The sequence below is a fragment of the Physeter macrocephalus genome, chromosome 21, assembly GCF_002837175.3.
Source record: "Physeter macrocephalus isolate SW-GA chromosome 21, ASM283717v5, whole genome shotgun sequence".
Taxonomy (NCBI): Eukaryota; Metazoa; Chordata; class Mammalia; order Artiodactyla; family Physeteridae; genus Physeter; species Physeter macrocephalus.
The window spans coordinates 59,741,292-59,760,475 of record NC_041234.1 but is presented as its reverse complement, the minus strand read 5'-3'; the positions used below and the strand labels follow the sequence as shown (position 1 = coordinate 59,760,475).

The following is a 19,184-nucleotide window of genomic DNA, read 5'->3' as shown; positions in this document are numbered from 1 at the left end:
CCGCAATGTTCATTGCAGCTCTATTTACAATAGCCAGGACATGAAAGCAGCCTAAGTGTCCATTGATACATGAATGGATAAAGAAGATGTGGCACATATATACAATGGAATATTACTCAGCTAGAAAAAGAACTGAAATAGTTATTTGTAGTGAGGTGGATGGACCTAGAATCTGTTATACAGAGTGAATTAAGTCAGAAAGAGAAAAACAAATACCGTATGCTAACACATATATATGGAATCTAAAAAAAAAAAAGAATGGTCATGAAGAACCTACGGGCAAGACGGGAATAAAGACTCAGACTTACTAGAGAATGGACTTGAGGATACGTGGAGGAGGAAGGGTAAGCTGGGACAAAGTGAGAGAGTGTCATGGACATATATAGACTACCAAATGTAAAATAGATAGCTAGTGGGAAGGAGCTGCATAGCATAGGGAGATCAGCTATGTGCTTTTTGACCTACCTGGGGTGGGATAGGGTGGGTGTGGGGTAGGGAGACGCAAGAGGGAAGAGATATGTGGATATATGTATACGTGTAACTGATTCACTTTGTTATAAAACAGAAACTAACACACCATTGTAAAGCAATTATATTCCAATAAAGATGTTTAAAAAATAATGGGCAAAAGACTTCAGTAGACATTTGCCAAATAAAATATAAAACTGAGTAACAAGTATATAAAAAATGCCCAACATCACAGGAAAATGCAAATAAAAACCACAATGAAATATCACCTCATACCCATTAGCTTGGTAACTATTAAAAAATTAAACTAACAAGTGTTCATGATCATATGGAGAAAGTAGAACACTTGTGCACTGTTGATAGGAATGTAAAATGGTACAGTCACTATGGAAAGCGCTATGATGGTTCCTCCAAAATTAAAAATACGATTACCATATGATCCAGACATTCAATTTCTGGGTGTATACCCCAAAGAGTTAAAAGGAGGGACTCAAACAGATATCTGAACACCAACATTTGTAGTAGCTTTTTTCACAATAGCCAAAATGTGGAAGCAACCCAAATGTCCATCAGCAGATATACTGATGAACAAATGTGGTATACACATGAAAGGGAATATTATTCATTCTTAAAAAGAGAGGAAATTCTGACACATGCTACAACATGGGTGAACCTTGAGGAAATTATGCTAAGTGAAATAAATCAGCTACAAAAAGACAAGTACTGTATTGTTCCACTTTGATAAGTTATCTGGAGTATTCAAACTCATAGAAACAGAAAGTAGAATGCTGGTTGCCAGTGGCTGGAGAGATGAGGAAATAGGAGTTGTTGTTTAATGGCTATGAAAAATTTTGGAGATTGGTTGCACAACAATGTGAATGTATTTAACACTACTGAATTGTACACTTAAAAATAGTTAAAATGGTACATCTTATATTAGTGTGTTTTATCACAATTTGGAAAAAATTAGTTTTAAATTTCCACCCAGAAGTCACGAAAGAGTATTCTTTATGAGGACCCCATATTCAATCTCTTATAGATAAGAAGACATTTTCACTGGGGGTAGGTAATGTATCAATAAGTAAATTGAATGGAATAATATATCTGTAAAGCATACATTTTTTTCAATCATACAGTTTAAAAGGGTAATGCATTGCTAATCATAGAAAATGTATTTCATATGATTAAAAATATCATTGTTTACAAAAAAGATATCTAACATGTTTAGCACAGTTCTGGTCACTAAGGGTATACAAATTTTTTAAAAATAATAAGTAAGAAAGAAAAGCATTTCTCAGAAAAATAAGACTAATAAGCATATAAAAACGCTTGGTCTTTCTTAAAGAAATATAAATCAAAACAGCACGATACCATTTTTCACTAAACTAGCAAAAAATTATAAAGTTGGATAATACCTAGCGTTGATAAACGTATAGGAAAATAAGGACTATCATACATTTCAGCCTTTGTCCAGGCAATTTGTCTATATTTACAAAAAAGAAAATTAAATAAATGCACATACTCTTTGGCCAACCAATTCCATTTTGTGGTATAAGACCTAAAATTACGTCCCCATACTATATGTGTCTTGACATCTGGGGAAAGCCGAGAGGGTCTTGAATGATGGCCCAATCACAAGTTCCCCTTACCATCGTGTTCCTGAAGATAAAGTACCATATCCAAACAACTCCCCTTAGCATGGGGACCAGGCACAGTGGCTGCTTATCCCTGAATAGCAAGCTTCAGTTCCCTGCTAGCCCACATAATGATTCAAACAAGTCAATCACATTCTCCAGTGGGAAACAGAGATTTCACCATGCCTAGGGGTTACATCACAGCCTCTGCTTGTTCATTCTGTTTCCAAGTAGAATTACCCTATGGCCCTGCATGGCATACAGTATTCTCCTCTTATAGGTTGTGAGTATATGTGACTAATACACTACTGTTGATTTCATCTCTCTAGTGATGGGAATGAGTTGTTTATCAATCCCCATAACTCTAAGCAGGAATCCCTTCCTTGTCAACTGGAAGAAGTGGAGGTGATACAAATATATGGCTTGGAATTTCCCATCATATATAATTGCAAATATAAAGCAAGATATAGGTACCAGAATGTCCATTTCAGCATTTATTTTAATAACAATAACTGAAAACCACCTAAATGTTCACCATTAGATAACTAAATTAGATAATATAATTAGAAAATATTAGATAACAATTACATAAGTAAATTGTATAGTGTCCATATGATGGAGCACAATGTAGCAGTTAAAAAGACTGAAGTATATCTGTATGTGATGATATAGAAAGATCTTCAAGATATACGAAGTGAAAAAAATTAAGTTATAGTATCATCAATTTTTTTTCTGAGTGTATATGCATTTTTACCCTGGAAAGTTACCCAGGAAACTATTGAGAGTGGTTGCCTTTGGTGTCAGGATTGGGAGTTTGTAACTAAGGAAGGAGAGAAACTGTAGCTCATTTTATACCTTTCTAATTGTTTGACTTTTTTTTTTAATCAAGTGCGTAATTACTTTTATTTTTACAATGAAAATAAAAGTAAAAAGGCATGATACCTGCTATTAAGCAGCCCATTGTCTAGTGGAAAAATGAACAAGCTTTCACAAAACAAGTTTGAAATCTCAGCATGGGTTAATATCTGGACTGATGATTGGGATAAGGCAGAGTAGTGCACAGCATATGGAAAACTGAGGGAGTAAGGTGAAGGAAGTGCTAATTGAGCTAGAAATTTTTTAATAGTTGTCACTTCAAAAAGGTTACTTCTAAGTACAAATATATAATTCAGTTCCACATTTAACTAAGATACATACTTAAAACAGGAAACTCTACTCCCCAATATCAGAGTTTTGTCACTTAGTTTTATTTTTAAGAGAAAAATAAAAGAACTAAATTCCTAGAAGTGTCCTTGAGGCTGGTGAAGAGGCCAGAAGGTTTTTTTCTATTGTGTTACAATATAATCCAGGTGAAATCAAAGCAATTGTCTTCTCACATGGGCCAAACCTCAGCTTTCACCTAGATTTCCAGGGTTACTGGAATGTTACTCTTCACAAAATCAGCAAGATAATTGACTAATATGTCTCCCTCACTTAAGTCAGCAGTTAAGGCTGAGGGATGTCTTGTAAAGTGAAAGTGGCTTTAGATTTCAATAGAGAGACAAAACTGATTTCAACTTCAGGCTCCTCCGGGAAGAATTCACCTTCTCCTTTAAGTGTCCACATTTTTTTTTCTTCATTAAATGAGTATTCAGTTTTAATGTTAGTTGATTTTTATTACCTTATTTATTTTCTTAGTTAAAATATGCTCTTAGGAGCTTTAAAAATAACTGCCCTTTCCCCCATAAGCTTCTACTTATCAGGCGTTGTCATAATAAGTTGCCTTCAGCATTGCTAATGCAGAACATTTCTAACAAATCAAATCAGCTTTTATTTAGTTCAATTTAAGGGATGAATCAGCTTTGGATGTTCTCTAAATGAATTACAAATTAATTGGCTCAGTGTGTTCAGTGTTCTGTTCATTATTCCTTCCAGTTTGACAATAATGTAGGCTAGCTTATCGTGGAGAATTTGGTTCAATGGAAAAATATGGGAATATTTATGCTGCCTGTTAATTATTTGAATCTACCTAGAAACTTACTACCATTTATTTTGCTCTTAGTTTTGCTTTGAGAATTTTAGCTCCACAACTATTGTACAATCAATATAGGAGGGACATGTAATGAGATTTTTATGTTATAAATATTATAACTTGAGGGTTATTTCACCTGATTAAAAAAAAACTTGGATGGCATGCTTTGATCTTTTATTGGAAACATGTAATTTAGTACCAGTACTTGTAATAAATGTTACTTATCAGGTTTTTTATTTTTTTTAACTGGGAGGAGAACAGATCTAGGTGGTAAGGAAATTGATTGACACACACTCAAAGAAAAACTGTACTATATGTCTTATGAAAAGACACATGCTAATTGTACAATCTAACTTCACTTTCGTGGTGGTAAACTGAGAATTCATATATTGTTTTTCCTCCTGATAGCTAAAATTTCTTTTCAAAAGATTGTAGCTTTAAAACAAATTTGTACCTCTTGTTTAGTATTGTATCTATTTTAGTTATGATAACTCTTATTTAAGTCATGGTTTATGTGTTGTGTACATTATTTTCTGTTGTTACCTGTATCTAATTTAGGAGAGGGTTCCATTTTAAATTTCAGTTAGGAAGGAAACATTGAAAGCAGTTTATGTCTAGGAAGGCTTTGAAGTCTAACATCTCTGTGGGACCAGATCATTTATTCTTAGGTAGAAGGCAGCAACAGAACATCACATCTCATGCCATCATGATTTGCCACTTTTGTCCTCAATTCATTCAGTCTCACAGGCTTTCTCTCTCTCTCATTCTCGCTCTCACCACATTGTTTCATCACAAACACATACATACACATACAGGGTTTTGCAGTAGATAGATAGATAGATATAGATATAGATACTTAGTTTTCAAATTTTATTTTTATTTAAAATTTTGGTCATAAAGGTTCCTATTAAATTTTTTAAACAATATTGAACTTAGAAAGTGAAAATCTTCTGTTTACCCTATATATACTTCGTTATTATACATTCTTGCAGAACTTCTTCCACGTGTCAGCATTTTTCTTTTGTTTTCCTTTTTATTTTTTAACATCTTTACTGCAGTATAATTGCTTTCCAATGGTGTGTTAGTTTCTGCTGTACAACAGTGAATCAGCTATATGTATACATATATCCCCATATCCCCTCAACAGCATATATATATATATATATATAAATTTATTTATTTTTTGATTGCATTGGGTCTTCGTTGCTGTGCACGGGCTTTCTCTAGTTGTGGCGAGCGGGGGCTACTCTTTGTTGTGGTTGAGGTGTGCGGGCTTATTATTACGGTGGCTTCTCTTTGTTGCGGAGCACAGGCTCTAGGCACGGGGGCTACAGTAGTGTGGCACATGGGCTCAGTAATTGTGGCTTGCAGATTAGTTGCTCCACAGCATGTGAGATCCTCCCGGACCAGGGCTCGAACCCATGTCCCCTGAATTGGCAGGCAGATTCTTAACCACTGCACCAGCAGGGAAGTCCCTATATTTTTAATTAAAGTTAATATTCATATTTTTTACCACCCCTTGAGATAATTGGAGACACCATAGGGATAAAGCTACTAGAAAATAATCAGATATATTTCTACTTCTAGCTCTGCTATGGTCTCTCTGCGCCCTGTTGAATAAGTCCTTTGACCTTTCTTTTCATGACTCCTTATTCACAAATAGAGGTCATTATTCTATCATGCTTCTAATTTATTTCCTAGGGATGCCTCCAGGATTCGTTGAATTCAAACAATATATAAAGTTCATAGTTTATTGTTTTAAAAAAACCCTAAGAATAAAAAGGATGGGTTTTTTCTGAAACTTTCTGAAGCCATAAATATGATTGTTCTTTTAAAACAACATTATCTTATTACATATCTTATTACATTTCTCTTATTTAGTCTTATAATTAATTATAACATTAGTAGGAGCCTATCTATGGTAAATCTAGGTTAATTTATCAAAAGACAACACTGTGACATGATCCTGACTCTGGTATTTTTAAAATATATGTAGCGTGAATGTGAATATATGTATTATAGAAAAAAGTTTGAAAGAACATATATTAGAATTAACAAGTGTAATTTCCAGGATTGTTAGTGATTTAAATTCTCTTCTTTTTAAATATATCTGTATTTTCTACAATTAATATGTATTATTTGTGTGACTACAACCATTTTAAGTCAACATTGCTTAATTGTTATCAAGTAAATTTTTTTACTCATTTTATTCTAGCACACTTTCATGTCATAGTAATAAATACCATGATAATGCCCATTTCAGGAAGGGGGAACACACAGTAAGAATTGTGAAATTAATTTATGTGTTGAAAGTAACCTAGCACATATCACTCTGATGATTTAATATTCTTCCTTTGAGTATTCTAATTTTTAAAAATGTTTTTTACAGCTACAAGATCGCACTCAGTTCAGTGACCAAGACTTAGCCACCCTTAAGAAGTACTGGGACAATGGCATGACCAGCCTTGGCTCTGTTTGTAGAGAGAAGATTGAAGCAGTTGCAACTGAATTGAATGTTGACTGTGAAATAGTTCGGGTAAGGCATTTTCAATAATTTTCATGTTATGGTTGATGAGTGTCATAAATGAAAGCCTTAAAAAGTTTTATGGTTTGAGTGTCTCTAATTAGTGATGTTGAGCATCTTTTAATGTGCTTTTTGGCCATCTGTATGTCTTCTTTGGAGAAATGTCTATTTAGAGATTCTGCCCATTTTTTAGTTGGCTTGGTTTTTTTTTCATATTGAGCTGCATGAGCTGTTCGTATATTTTGGAGATTAATCCCTTGTCAGTCACTTCATTTGCAAATATTTTCTCCCATTCTATCTTGTTTATGGTTTCCTTTGCTGTACAAAAGTTTTTAAGTTTCATTAGGTCTCATTTGTTTATTTTTGTTTTTATTTCCATTTCTCTAGGAGGTGGGTCAAAAAGGATCTTGCTGTGATTTATGTCATAGAGTGTTCTGCCTGTGCTTTCCTCTACGAGTTTTATAGTGCCTGGCCTCACGTTTAGGTCTTTAACCCATTTTGAGTTTATTTTTATATGGTGTTAGGGAGTGTTTTATTTTCATTCTTTTACATGTAGCTGTCCAGTTTTCCAGCACTACTTATTGAAGAGATTGTCTTTTCTCCATTGTATATTCTTGCCTCCTTAGTCATAGATTAGTTGACCATAGGTGAATGGATTTATCTCTGGACTTTCTGTCCTGTTCCATTGATTTATGTATCTGTTTTTGTGTCAGTACCGTACTGTTTTGATTACTCTTTTGATTACTGTAGCTTTGTAGTATAGTCTGAAGTCAGCCTGATTCCTTCAGCTCCATTCTTGTTTCTCAAGATCACTTTGGCTATTTGGGGTCTTCTGTGTTTCTATACAAATTCTAAATTTTTTTGCTCTAGTTCTCTGAAAAATGCCTCACACTGGTCAGAATGGCCATCATCAAAAAATCTACAAACAGTAAATACTGGAGAGAGAGTGTAGAGAAAAGGGAACCCTCCTACACTGTTAGTGAGAATGTAAATTGGTACAACCATTATGGAGAACAGTATGGAAGTTTTTTAAAAACTAAATATAGGGCTTCCCTGGTGGCGCAGTGGTTGAGAGTCTGCCTGCCGATGCAGGGGATACGGGTTCGTGCCCCAGTCCGAGAAGATCCCACATGACATGGAGCAGCTAGGCCCGTGAGTCATGGCCACTGAGCCTGCGTGTCCGGAGCCTGTGCTCTGAAACGGGAGAGGCCACAACAGTGGGAGGCCCGCGTACCGCAAAAAAAAAAACAAAACTAAATATAGAGCTACCATATGATCCAGCACTCCTGGGCATATATCCAGAGAAAACCAAAATTCAAAAAGATACATACACCCCAATGTTCACTGCAGCACTATTTACAGTAGCCAAGGCATGGAAGCAACCTAAATGTCCATCAACAGAAGAATGGATAAAGAAGATGTGGTACATATATACAATGGAATATTACTCAGCCATAAAAAGAGAATGAAATAATGCCATTTGCAGCAACATGAATGGACCTAGAGATTATCACACTAAGTGAAGTAAGTCAGACAGAGAAAGACAAATAGCATATGATATCATTTATATGTGGAATCTAATTTTAAAAATGATACAAATGGACTTATATACAAAAGAGAAAGACTCACAGATCTTGAAATCAAACTTATGGTTACCAAAGGGAAAATGTGGCAGGAAGTGATAAATTAGGAGATTGGGATTAACATATACACACTACTATATATAAAATTGATAACTAAAAAGGACTTACTCTGTAACACAGGGAACTTTACTCGATATTCTGTAATAACCTCTATGGGAAAAGAATCTGAAAAAGAATGGATATATGTATAACTAATTCACTTTTTTGCATACCTGAAACTAACACAACATTATAAATCAACTATACTCCAATAAAAATTAATTTAAAAAATTGTATGAGATGCTTTAAACAATGCCATCAATAAAGTGAAAAAGATAACCCACAGAATTGGAGGAAATATGTTCAAATCATATATCTGATAAGGATCTTACCCAGAATCTGTAAATAACTCTTACATATCAATAATAAAAAGGGGAAATAATGCAATTTAAAAATGGGCAATAGATTAGAATAGTCATTTTTCCAAAGAAGATGTACAATTGGCCAATAAATACACTAAAATATGTTCAACATCATTTGTCATTATGGAAATCAAAACAAAAATGAGATACCTCTTAACACCCACTATGATGGCTATAATAAGAAAGACAGGTAATAAGTGTTGGCCAGGATGTGGAGCAATTGGAACCATTATACACTTCTGGTGAAAATATAAAATGTTTTAACCACTTTGGAAAATAGTCCTCAAAATGTTTAACATAGAGTTATCATATGACAGCAATTCCATTCTTAGGTATACACACAAAAGAAATGAAAAGTATGGCCACTCAAAAACTTATACTCTAATCTCTCGTATGGAGGGCCAACTATGGGACTTGAGTATCTGTGGATTTTGGTATCCCCTATGGGTCTTGGAACCAATCCCCCCAAGGCTACTTCCTGACTGTAGAGTCACATAACTAAATTGTTGCAAACATACTTAAAATGTTTCTAATAATTGCATCAAGTTAAAAAAAAGGGTATTTCCTTTAGTGTTTACATCTACATTGATAACATCAATTCATAATTTTTTTTGTTATTCAGACAGAGCAGCTTGTTTCTTTATTGCAGATAATACAGTTCATTCAGAGCTTTCAAAATGTGCTTGAAGAGAGAGGTGTAGAATTATGCATCATCATTTCAACATATATGACTACAGAACACTTTTTTCAAAAGACTGACATTACACAAGGACATCAGTTAAGGGGTCATTGCTTTAAGTGTCTTCACATTTGCGATATTTTATTTTTTCTTTGAAATAGTCCTATGAGGTATAGAAGAACAAGGTCACACCTTTCAGATACAAATGTTGCTAATAAATAATTAAAACTAACTGATATATCAAGTATTAATCAAATATATAGGATATCATTTACTATTCTAGTCACCATAGGGCTAGAATGAAAATGTAAATCTTAGTTCTTGCTCTACTTGAAGAGATAAATCATACAAGAGGAAAACAACCATGAAATGGTACTTTCTTTCTATCCAACAATATTTTTATACAAGTTTTAGTACATAATGGTATCTGATGTTGCCTGATTACTGAAAATAAGACACATGGACGGTAAATCATTCACTGAAGTTATAAGCAGGTCAGTTCTGGACCTTACATTACCACTTGAGCTTTGTGAATTCCAAAAGAAAATCACTAACTGGTATAATGTCTATCAAGAAAAGAAAGGATAACTAGATCCCCCAATAATTAGTCAGCAATATCAATGCACCAGCACTGGGGTATTGTTGAATCAAACTTCGTGATCTTCTAAAAATGACCATTCAAAAGTCCCTGGGAAATCACCAGACTCCTTTAGAAGGATCTAGCTAGAACTCTCTGTGTTTCTATAATAATGTTTTATTGATCAAGATTGACAAAGTAGAACATTACCCTTCGTTTCCAAAGAGAGACACAAGGTCCTTGGTTTTGTTATTTAAGAAGTGTGTCCTCACCAAATGAACCTACCTACAAAACAGAAACAGACTCACAGACATACAGAGCAGACCTGTGGTTGTCAAGGGTGGGGGATGGGGGAGGGATGGAGTGCGAGTTTGGGGTTAGCGGATGCAAACTATTATATACAGAAGAGATAAACAACAAGGCCTTATTGTATTGCACAGGGAACTGTATTCAATATCCTGTGATAAACCATAGTGGAAAAGAATATATAAAAGAATGTGCATATATATATATATATATATATATATATATAAAACACTGAATCACTTTGCTATACAGCAGAAATTAACACATTGTAAATCAACTATACTTCAATTTTTAAAAAAAGAAGTGTGTCCTGTAAAATTAACATTATCTTTAGTTTTAATGAAAGATTATTACAAGGGCTTCTAACAATGGGGAACTTACACTACAAAACTTGGTCAGCATGTAATAATGAGAGATATTCTTCTGTCATATAATTTTTAAAAGACAGTATATTTGCTTTGTTTGGAGGTTTTGGCATTCTCCACTAATGGCCTCTCTACTACATGTTACATAATTAACATTAACTTGTTTTGAGAATTGGCAAAAAGTTTCTATATCATATTACTTCAAGTGGTTCTATGGTACTACAAACGTAAACTAGGGACCAAAGAAACAATAAAAATATTCATCTATGTTAAGAGACATTATTCATAATGGTCAGAAATTGTTAATTCTATATATAATACAAGGTGGAATTTCAATTAACGCTTTAATATTATGGTGACAGCATTCACAGCTCAACCAGTAACTAATGGGAAAACTTTCAGTGTCACTCTCTAAAATTCAGTGTTCACAGCTTTTAAAAAGAGAGAGAGAGAGAGAGAGAAAGAGAGAGAGAGAACAAATTACCTGCTTCACTGGGGTGAAAGAAATGAGAAGTGAATATGTTCTAAGGATCACTGGTCCCTTCAGGGAGCCAGGTCCAAATTACTTAGGAAAACACTTAATACTACACTTAATACTATACATTTCCCATGCCCCCAGGAGATTAGTATAAGTATCAACATACTCCAAGGCTCTGTGAAGTTCTGCTGTAATGAAATTTATTAACTTTCCATAACCAAGTGTTTCTCCAGTCTATTTGTTCCCAAAACAATTCTGCTTTTTCCTGTTAACACCTATTTGTACCCCCAGGAATCAGTGCTCCCCAGAACACACTTGAGGGTGATGCCTCATGAAAACAAAAAGATGAACTTTAATGGCCTCCAGGAATAAAAGTTTTGAACTTGATGATGTTATTCTTTCTGATTATAAGCAACACACACAATAAGACACCCTTGCCACCCTTGCTGGAGGTAGCTGCAGAGTTCAAGTACCGATAATGTAACCTTGATGAGTTTTTATGGAGAGCAAATTGGATGCATCTCGTGATGCTACCTTATACAGAATGAGGTAAATCTCTCTTGAGTGTGAACATCAATTCATCTTTTTAAAGAAAATTTGATTTGACTTTGAAGCAAAAGTTTATCAATTTCAAAATTATATCTATTCAAATTAGATAAAACTGCCAATTCTTGTGTCAACTTACCATCATTAACATGAAAATCAAAAAGGCATACTATAAATTGAAAGGAAACTCTAAGCTTATGAATATCAACAAAGTATCCTTCAAATTTTTCTTATAATTTTTGAAATCCTTGTATATAGAACTGGTGATTACTGCTACAATCTGCACATTGATTCATGTTAGAAAAGTGTATAAAATAATCATTTTTATTGATATGAAAAGTTTTAATCTTAGCAAAAATTATCACACTTGTTTGGGTAGTTCACAAATAAGCTCTTCCTTTCATTGAACCTTCAAATTTAACTTGATCTTATGCAGTGTGATCTCAGTGAAAAAAGTAGAAATCACATTGCCAGTTTTGTCTTTAATTAGTGAATATTCGGTAAATATTACTACTGTGGACTTATTGTTTGTGTCATTTCCAAATTCAGATGTTGAAACCCTAATCCACAATATGATGATATTTGGAGGTGGGGCCTTTGTAAGGTAATTAGGTTAAATTAGCTCCTGAGACTGAGGACCTCAAGATGGGATTAATGCCATAATGAAAAGAGCCACATCTCTCTTTCTCTCTCTTGGCCCTGTGAGGACACACGGAGAAGTTGGCTGTCTACAAGCCAGGAAGTAGACTCTCACCAGACACCAGGTCTACTGGTGCCTTGATCTAGACAAATATTTGTTGTTTAAAGAAAACTTATACATGGATGTTCATAACAGCATTATTCATAATAACAAAAATGTGGGAAAAAATGTTCATCAAGTGAATGAATAGACAAAATGTGATATATGCATATAGTGGAATATTATAGAGCCATATAAAGGAATGCAATACTGAAACATGCTACAAAATAGATGAATCTTAAAAACATTATGCCGAGTGACAGAAGCCAGTCACAAAAGAATGCATATTTTATAGTTCCATTTATATGAAATGTCCAGAATAGGCACATCTATAGAGACAGAGGGTAGATTAGTGGTTGCCAGGGGCTGGGGGGAAGGAGGAATGGGGAGTGACTGCTAATGGGTATAGGGTTTGTTTTTGGCATGATGAAAATGTTCTGGAATTAGCTAGTGGTAATTGTTGCACAACTCTGTGAATATGTTAAAAATCTTTTCACTGTACACATTAAATGAGTGAGTTGTATGGCATGTTAAATATATCTCGATAACACTGTTTTTAAAATTGCATGAGATATCTGCCCTCTTAGCGCAGCTGGCAGCACATCAGTCTCATAAAATTGCATGAGGTGATCTGAAATACAGTACTCCCCCCTTATCTGTGGTTTTGTTTTCTGCAATTTCAGTTACCTGTGCTCAACTGCAGTCTGAAAATACTAAATGGAAAATTCCAGAAACAAACAACTCATAAGTTTTCATTTGTGCTCTGTTTGGAGTAGCATGATAGATCTTTTATCCTCCTGCTCCATCCTAGGATGTGAATCATCCCTTTCTCCAGCGTATTCATGCTGTATATGCTACCCACCCATTAGTCACTTAGTAACCATCTAAGTTATCAGATTGACTGTCATGGTATCTCAGTGCTTGTGTTCAAGTAACCCTTATTTTACTTAATAATTGCCCCATATCTCAAGAGTAGTGATGCTAGCAACTCGAATATTCTCTTACTGTGCCTAGTTTATAAATTAAACTTTATTGTAAGTGTGTGTATAGAAAAAAAACATAGTATATATAGCGTTTGATACTATCCCTGGTTTCAGGCATTCACTCAGATAATGGAAGAGTACTGTACATCTCACACATTATATAATGAATGATAGATTGAAAAATTATATTGATCAGTCGTGGGAACTGTAGTTTACATTCCATTTAAAAGATACTTGTATAAGATTTAGATAGTGGCATAAATGTGCTGGTATTTAACAATCAGCTTTTTAAAGAAAAAAAAAGCCCTGATTTATAACATTTGTTGATTTCTATGATATAAAGATTCCTGCCATGGCTGATTCCATGGCTCATTCAATGCAGAGTTCAAAAGAGATGCTAACAATTGGCTCTTGTGAGCAAGTATAAGTAGGATTCAGCTCACACTGGAGGATCATTACAGAAAATCAAGAATGAAGTACTATTAAAGAAAAAAGACAAAACGCAGAACTTGTCCAGAGGAAGAAATAAAGTATTTTCTCATACATACATGAAGAAAGAGGGAGAAATATAGGGAGAAATCATAGAGCACATTTCTCAAAATAAATAGTATTCTCAAAATAAATACTGCCCTGTCCAGAGCTGTGCTTTTTATTTTTTTAGGATTCAGATGAGAAATCAAATAAAATCCTGTATTTACTGAGCATGCTATGTGTTATATACACGAACAGGGAACTAGAAATGCATTCGACACTTGTCCTATTTCTAAGGAGCTTAAAGTCTAGCAAAAAGGGTGACAAAAGAATATAAATGACTGAAGAGGAATTGGAGTGGCATCATGGTATGAGGAGCCTAAGCAAAAACCACAATTAGGGAAATACAGAGCATGTGTTTTTGTTGTCATGGTTGTTTTTAATGTTTCTTTATATCAGTTATACATGCATATAGCTTAAGGGGTTAAGTTCTTTAGAACTTGCTACAAAACCAACATTCTTTACTCCTCTCCTCCTACCATTTCCCGATAGCCATATTCAACTACTTTCTACTCTTTTAGATGATTCCTTTGGTACTTACCACCATCTGAAAAATGTGGTATATTAATTAGAATTAGGTTTTGCTGTGAATAACAAAAAGACTCAAAATAACAGTGGCTTAAACAAGATATTTCAATTCCATGTACAATTCCAGAGCTGGCATGGCCATTCTGCCTTGTGAAGTCCTCAACAGACTCTAATGCCTTCCATCTTCCTTTCTGCCATCCCTATGATGTAGCCCTGGTCCTCAAGGTCCAAAATTATGGCATTTACAGTCCAGGCAGCATGACAGAGATGGGGAGAAAGAAGGGACAAAAAGTGTGTACTAGCTATCTTTTAAAAGGGATTCCCAGAAACTGCCACAAGACACATTCACTTAAATCCCACTGGCTAAAGATTAGTCACATGGTCATACCTAACTACAAGAGAAGATGCAAATGTAGTTATATTGTAGGGAGTCATGTGCCCAGCTAAACTTTCAGTTATTATTGGAAGAGGGAGAAAGATATTGGGGAACACCTAGCTGTCTCATCTATCTGTTTATATAACTACTTCTTGATTTTTCAGTGTTAGGCATTGTTGATTGATTTTTGACTATGAAATGCAAGGCATTTTTTCTAACTCTTTCAAGATCTCTTGGGCTTACCTGGTGGCACAGTGGTTGAGAGTCCGCCTGCCGATGCAGGATATGTGTTCGTGCCCCAGTCCGGGAAAATCCCACATGCCGCGGAGCGGCTGGGCCCGTGAGCCATGGCCGCTGAGCCTGCGGGTCCGGAGTCTGTGCTCCGCAGCAGGAGAGGCCACAACAGTGAGAGGCCAGCGTACAACAACAACAACAACAAAAAATCTCTTTATTGATCCTTTTACTTGCATGCGTACTTCTTCTCCTCTTATCCTCACAATATAATTATTCCATAATTTTGGTTAGTTTGATATTCGGTGTTAACATTATTATGACTATGTAAATGCTTTACACATTTGACTTGTGTGGTATAATATTATTTTTTGTCCTTTTCTGCATACTATTATATTGTTTCCTTGGAGTTCTTTATTTACACAGGTTTTGGTTTTTGTATGTTTGCTTGCTTAATTTTCTAGGTACTTCTACTAATTTATCCTCAAAACCTTCCCCAGTTGTACATACCTCCTTTCAATACATTCATACACATTTGGTAGTGCAGCAATTTTATCATCTTAAAGAAATTTTCCTGGAACTTCTGATCTGCTCCAACCTGAATTGGTTACTCTGCACCTGGAGCACAACTGTTACCCTGAGATTTCCATATTCAATCTGTTTGTTCTTTTGCTATACTTTCAGTAAGATATCCTCAAATTTATCTTCCAACTTTTTTACTGAGTATTTTTCATTTTTGCTCTTATTCAATCTGCCACTGATACTAATAAACTCCATGTGCTATGACAGCAGCTTTCAGGCTCCACAGACTGCTGTAAGTGTTCCTTGAGACCCCATATTGCAGGAGAGAGGACACAGAGACAGAGTATTACTAAAAACATACTCTTCCAAAATGAAAGATAAGATAACCACAGGGTTCCTCACTAGGATTCTATTTGATATAAAGGAGTTTTAAGCATAACTGAGGTGAAAAATGGTCAAAGCCATGGATACTGTGCAGAAATCTTTATCCCCATAGAAAATACTAATATACAGAAAAAGAAAGAAATATTACCATTTTCTTCTTGCTTATGGCTTGTTAAAACTTCTACTAGAGGAAAGAATAGTGAACTGCTTACTATCTTTTTATTTTGAGTGGTTTTCCAAAATGCAGCATGCCCACAGCAGAAAGAAACTTTGAAAAGGTTATGTGTTGTAATAGGACCTCTTTTGTAATATTAGATAAACTGCAAATAATAATATGTTTGCCACATAAATATATTCCTAAGATTGTGGTAGAAACTATGTAGATGTTTTAAAGTCTAATAGACCTTCTAGTTATTGATCATCAAAATGAACTTTGCCTCAAGATGTCTAGTTAGCCACTACTTGTGGAATAATGTGGAAATTTTAGATTCATGTTTCCTTGTTATATCTTATACTTCTAAAAAATTCTAGGAAGCAAATTTGGTATATTTCCCTTTAATTTCATTGAATATTATGTACATACATTTCTTTAATGTGGAATGTTTTCCCAGTTTTGTGCCTATTATTTAGTGACTTATTCATTCATGAAAGGTAAACCAAACACCTATTATGTGCCAGAACTCTTCAAGATGCCATGAGAAAAATGCAGCTCTCCCTCAGAATTTGCAATTTAGCATGGTCAAATTTTTTAAAGTCTCTGTGCTTCAGTTAACAGTAAATGGACATAATACAACAGAGGGTTGTTTTGAGATAATGTATGTGGATAATAAGTGTAAAGCACCATAAGTCACCCGTAAAAGTTTGTTCCCTCCCCTATCTCTCTGCAATTCAGTTTAATTCCTGCCCTTTCCATCTGTGTTTTCATTGTAGTGGACATATGTAAAAACAAACTCTTGTATGGTCAAATATTTATATAAACAACACATGTTTGAATGTTTAAAATACATTTTGAAAGACAAGTAAATTTCATGGAAAACAGATGTATGTTTTTACAGTTTAGATTACGTTTATTTTCCAAGGATCATGGCTAAATTTGAAATGACTTTAAATAGAAGAATGCTTTGCACTTATACTGTTTTTAGCTTGTTTTTGCATTAAATATAACCCTCCACCACCAATGTGTATGGAAAACAAATTGTAAACTCTCTATTATATAACATGGAGATTGACTTAAAGCTGGTGGGCATCTTGATATTGAATAACATACTCTTATTTTATATAAGGAAAGTGTAGATAGATGGGAGTATGGCTCACCGAAGGTCACACAGCTGGTCAGTGATTAGAGGCCAGATCTCTTTATAACCAGTCTACCATTATTTTCATTTCCATTTCACCAGTCTATGCCTTGCCATAAGAATTACTTTGCATATTTCTTAAAAATACAGAATCTTGTTAAAGCTAAAGCCTCTGGCAAGTACCGAAATTGGAATTGATCAGTTCCTAAGGTGCAGCATGTTTCTCTCTTACTTAATGTATCACCCTGTACATATTTTTCTACATGAGCTTCTCTGAGGGCAACAGTTATACACGCTTGACGGGCATATGTCAGAGTGTAAAAAGGAAAAGTATACTGATTAACAAGACTCAAAAAGAAAGGTGGGGGGACCTTCAAGATAGTGGAGGAATAAGACGTGGAGATCACCTTCCTTCCCACAAATACATCAAAAATATATCTACATGTGGAACAACTCCTACATAACACCTACTGAATGCTGGCAGAAGACCTCAGACTTCCCAAAAGGCAAGAAATTCCCCACGTACCTAGGAAGGGCAAAAGAAAAGAGGAAAAACAGAGGCAAAAGAATAGAATGGGACCTGCACATCTGAGAGGGAGCTGTGAAGGAGGAAAAGTTTCCATACACTAGGAAACCCCTTCAGTGGTGGAGACAGGCGGTGGGCAGGGGGGAGGCTTTGGAGCCATGGAGGAGAGTACAGCAACAGGGGTGCAGAGGGCAAAACAGAGAGATTCCCGCACAGAGGATCAGTGCCGACCAGCACTCACCAGCCTGAGAGGCTTGTCTGCTCACCTATCAGGGCAGGTGGGGCCTGGGAGCTGAGGCTCTGGCTTTGGAGGTCAGATCCCAGGCAGAGGACTGGGGTTGGCTGTGTGAACACAGACTGATGGGGGCTAGTGCACCACAGCTAGCTGGGAGGGAATCTGGAAAAAAATCTGGACCTGACTAAGAGGCAAGAGACAATTGTTTCAGGGTACTCGAGGAGAGGAGATTCAGAGCACTGCCTAAATGAGCTCCAGAGATGGGTACGAGCAGCCTATCAGCACAGACACCAAAGACGGACATGAAATGTTAAGGCTGCTGCTGTAGCCACCAAGAAGCCTGTGTGCGAACACAGGTCACTATACACACCTCCCCTCCCAGGAGCCTGTGCAGTCCGCCACTACCAGGGTCCCATGATCCAGGGACAACTTCCCCAGGAGAACACACGGTGCACCTCAAGCTCTTGCAACATCATGCCAGCCTCTGCCACCACAGGTTCAACCTGCATTCCGTACCCCTGCCTCCCCCCGGGCTGAGCAAGCCAGAGACCCCTAAACAACTGTGACTTTAACACCATCCTGTCTGGGCAAAGAATAGACACCCTCAGGTGACCTACACACAGAGGCAGGGCAAAACCCAAAGCCAAACCTCAGGAGCTGTGCAAACAAAGAAGAGAAAGGGGACTTTCTCCCAGCAGCCTCAGACACAGTGGATTAAATGTCCACAATCAATTTGATGTAGCCTTCATCTGTGGAATACCTGACTACATAACAAATGATCCCAAAATTGAGGTGGTGAATTTTGGGAGAAACTGTAGATTTTGGGTTGGCCTTCTGGATCTAACTTGTTTCTGATTTTAAGTTAATTTTAGTTTAGTATTTAGAGTTTATTATCATTGGTAGATTTGTTTATTGATTTGGTTGCCCTCTTCCAATTTTTTTTTCTCTTATATATAGATTTTGTTTTCCTTATTCTCTTTTTGTGATGGTGTATGTGTATGCTTCTTTGTGTGATTTGTCTGCATAGCTTTGCTTTTACCATTTGTCCTAGGGTTCTGTCTGTCCATTTTTTGTGTTTGTTTGTTTGATTTTTAGTATAGTTTTTAGCGTTTGTTACATTGCTTGTTTGTTTTTTGGATTGGTTGCTCTCTTCATTCTATCTTTCTTTGTTTTTCCTTTTTTATTACCTTATAATATTTTTA

The 19,184-nt window shown here is 35.6% G+C and overlaps 1 protein-coding gene across 1 annotated transcript in view; it reads left to right on the top strand.

The window, feature by feature from the left end:
• HDX (highly divergent homeobox) overlaps positions 1–19,184 on the top strand; it is a 169,638-nt gene that overhangs the window by 104,702 nt on the left and 45,752 nt on the right. The window contains exon 5 of the mRNA XM_055081886.1: positions 6,503–6,649. Coding sequence (XP_054937861.1) covers positions 6,503–6,649 — 147 coding nt within the window. The remainder of the gene's footprint in view (positions 1–6,502; positions 6,650–19,184) is intronic.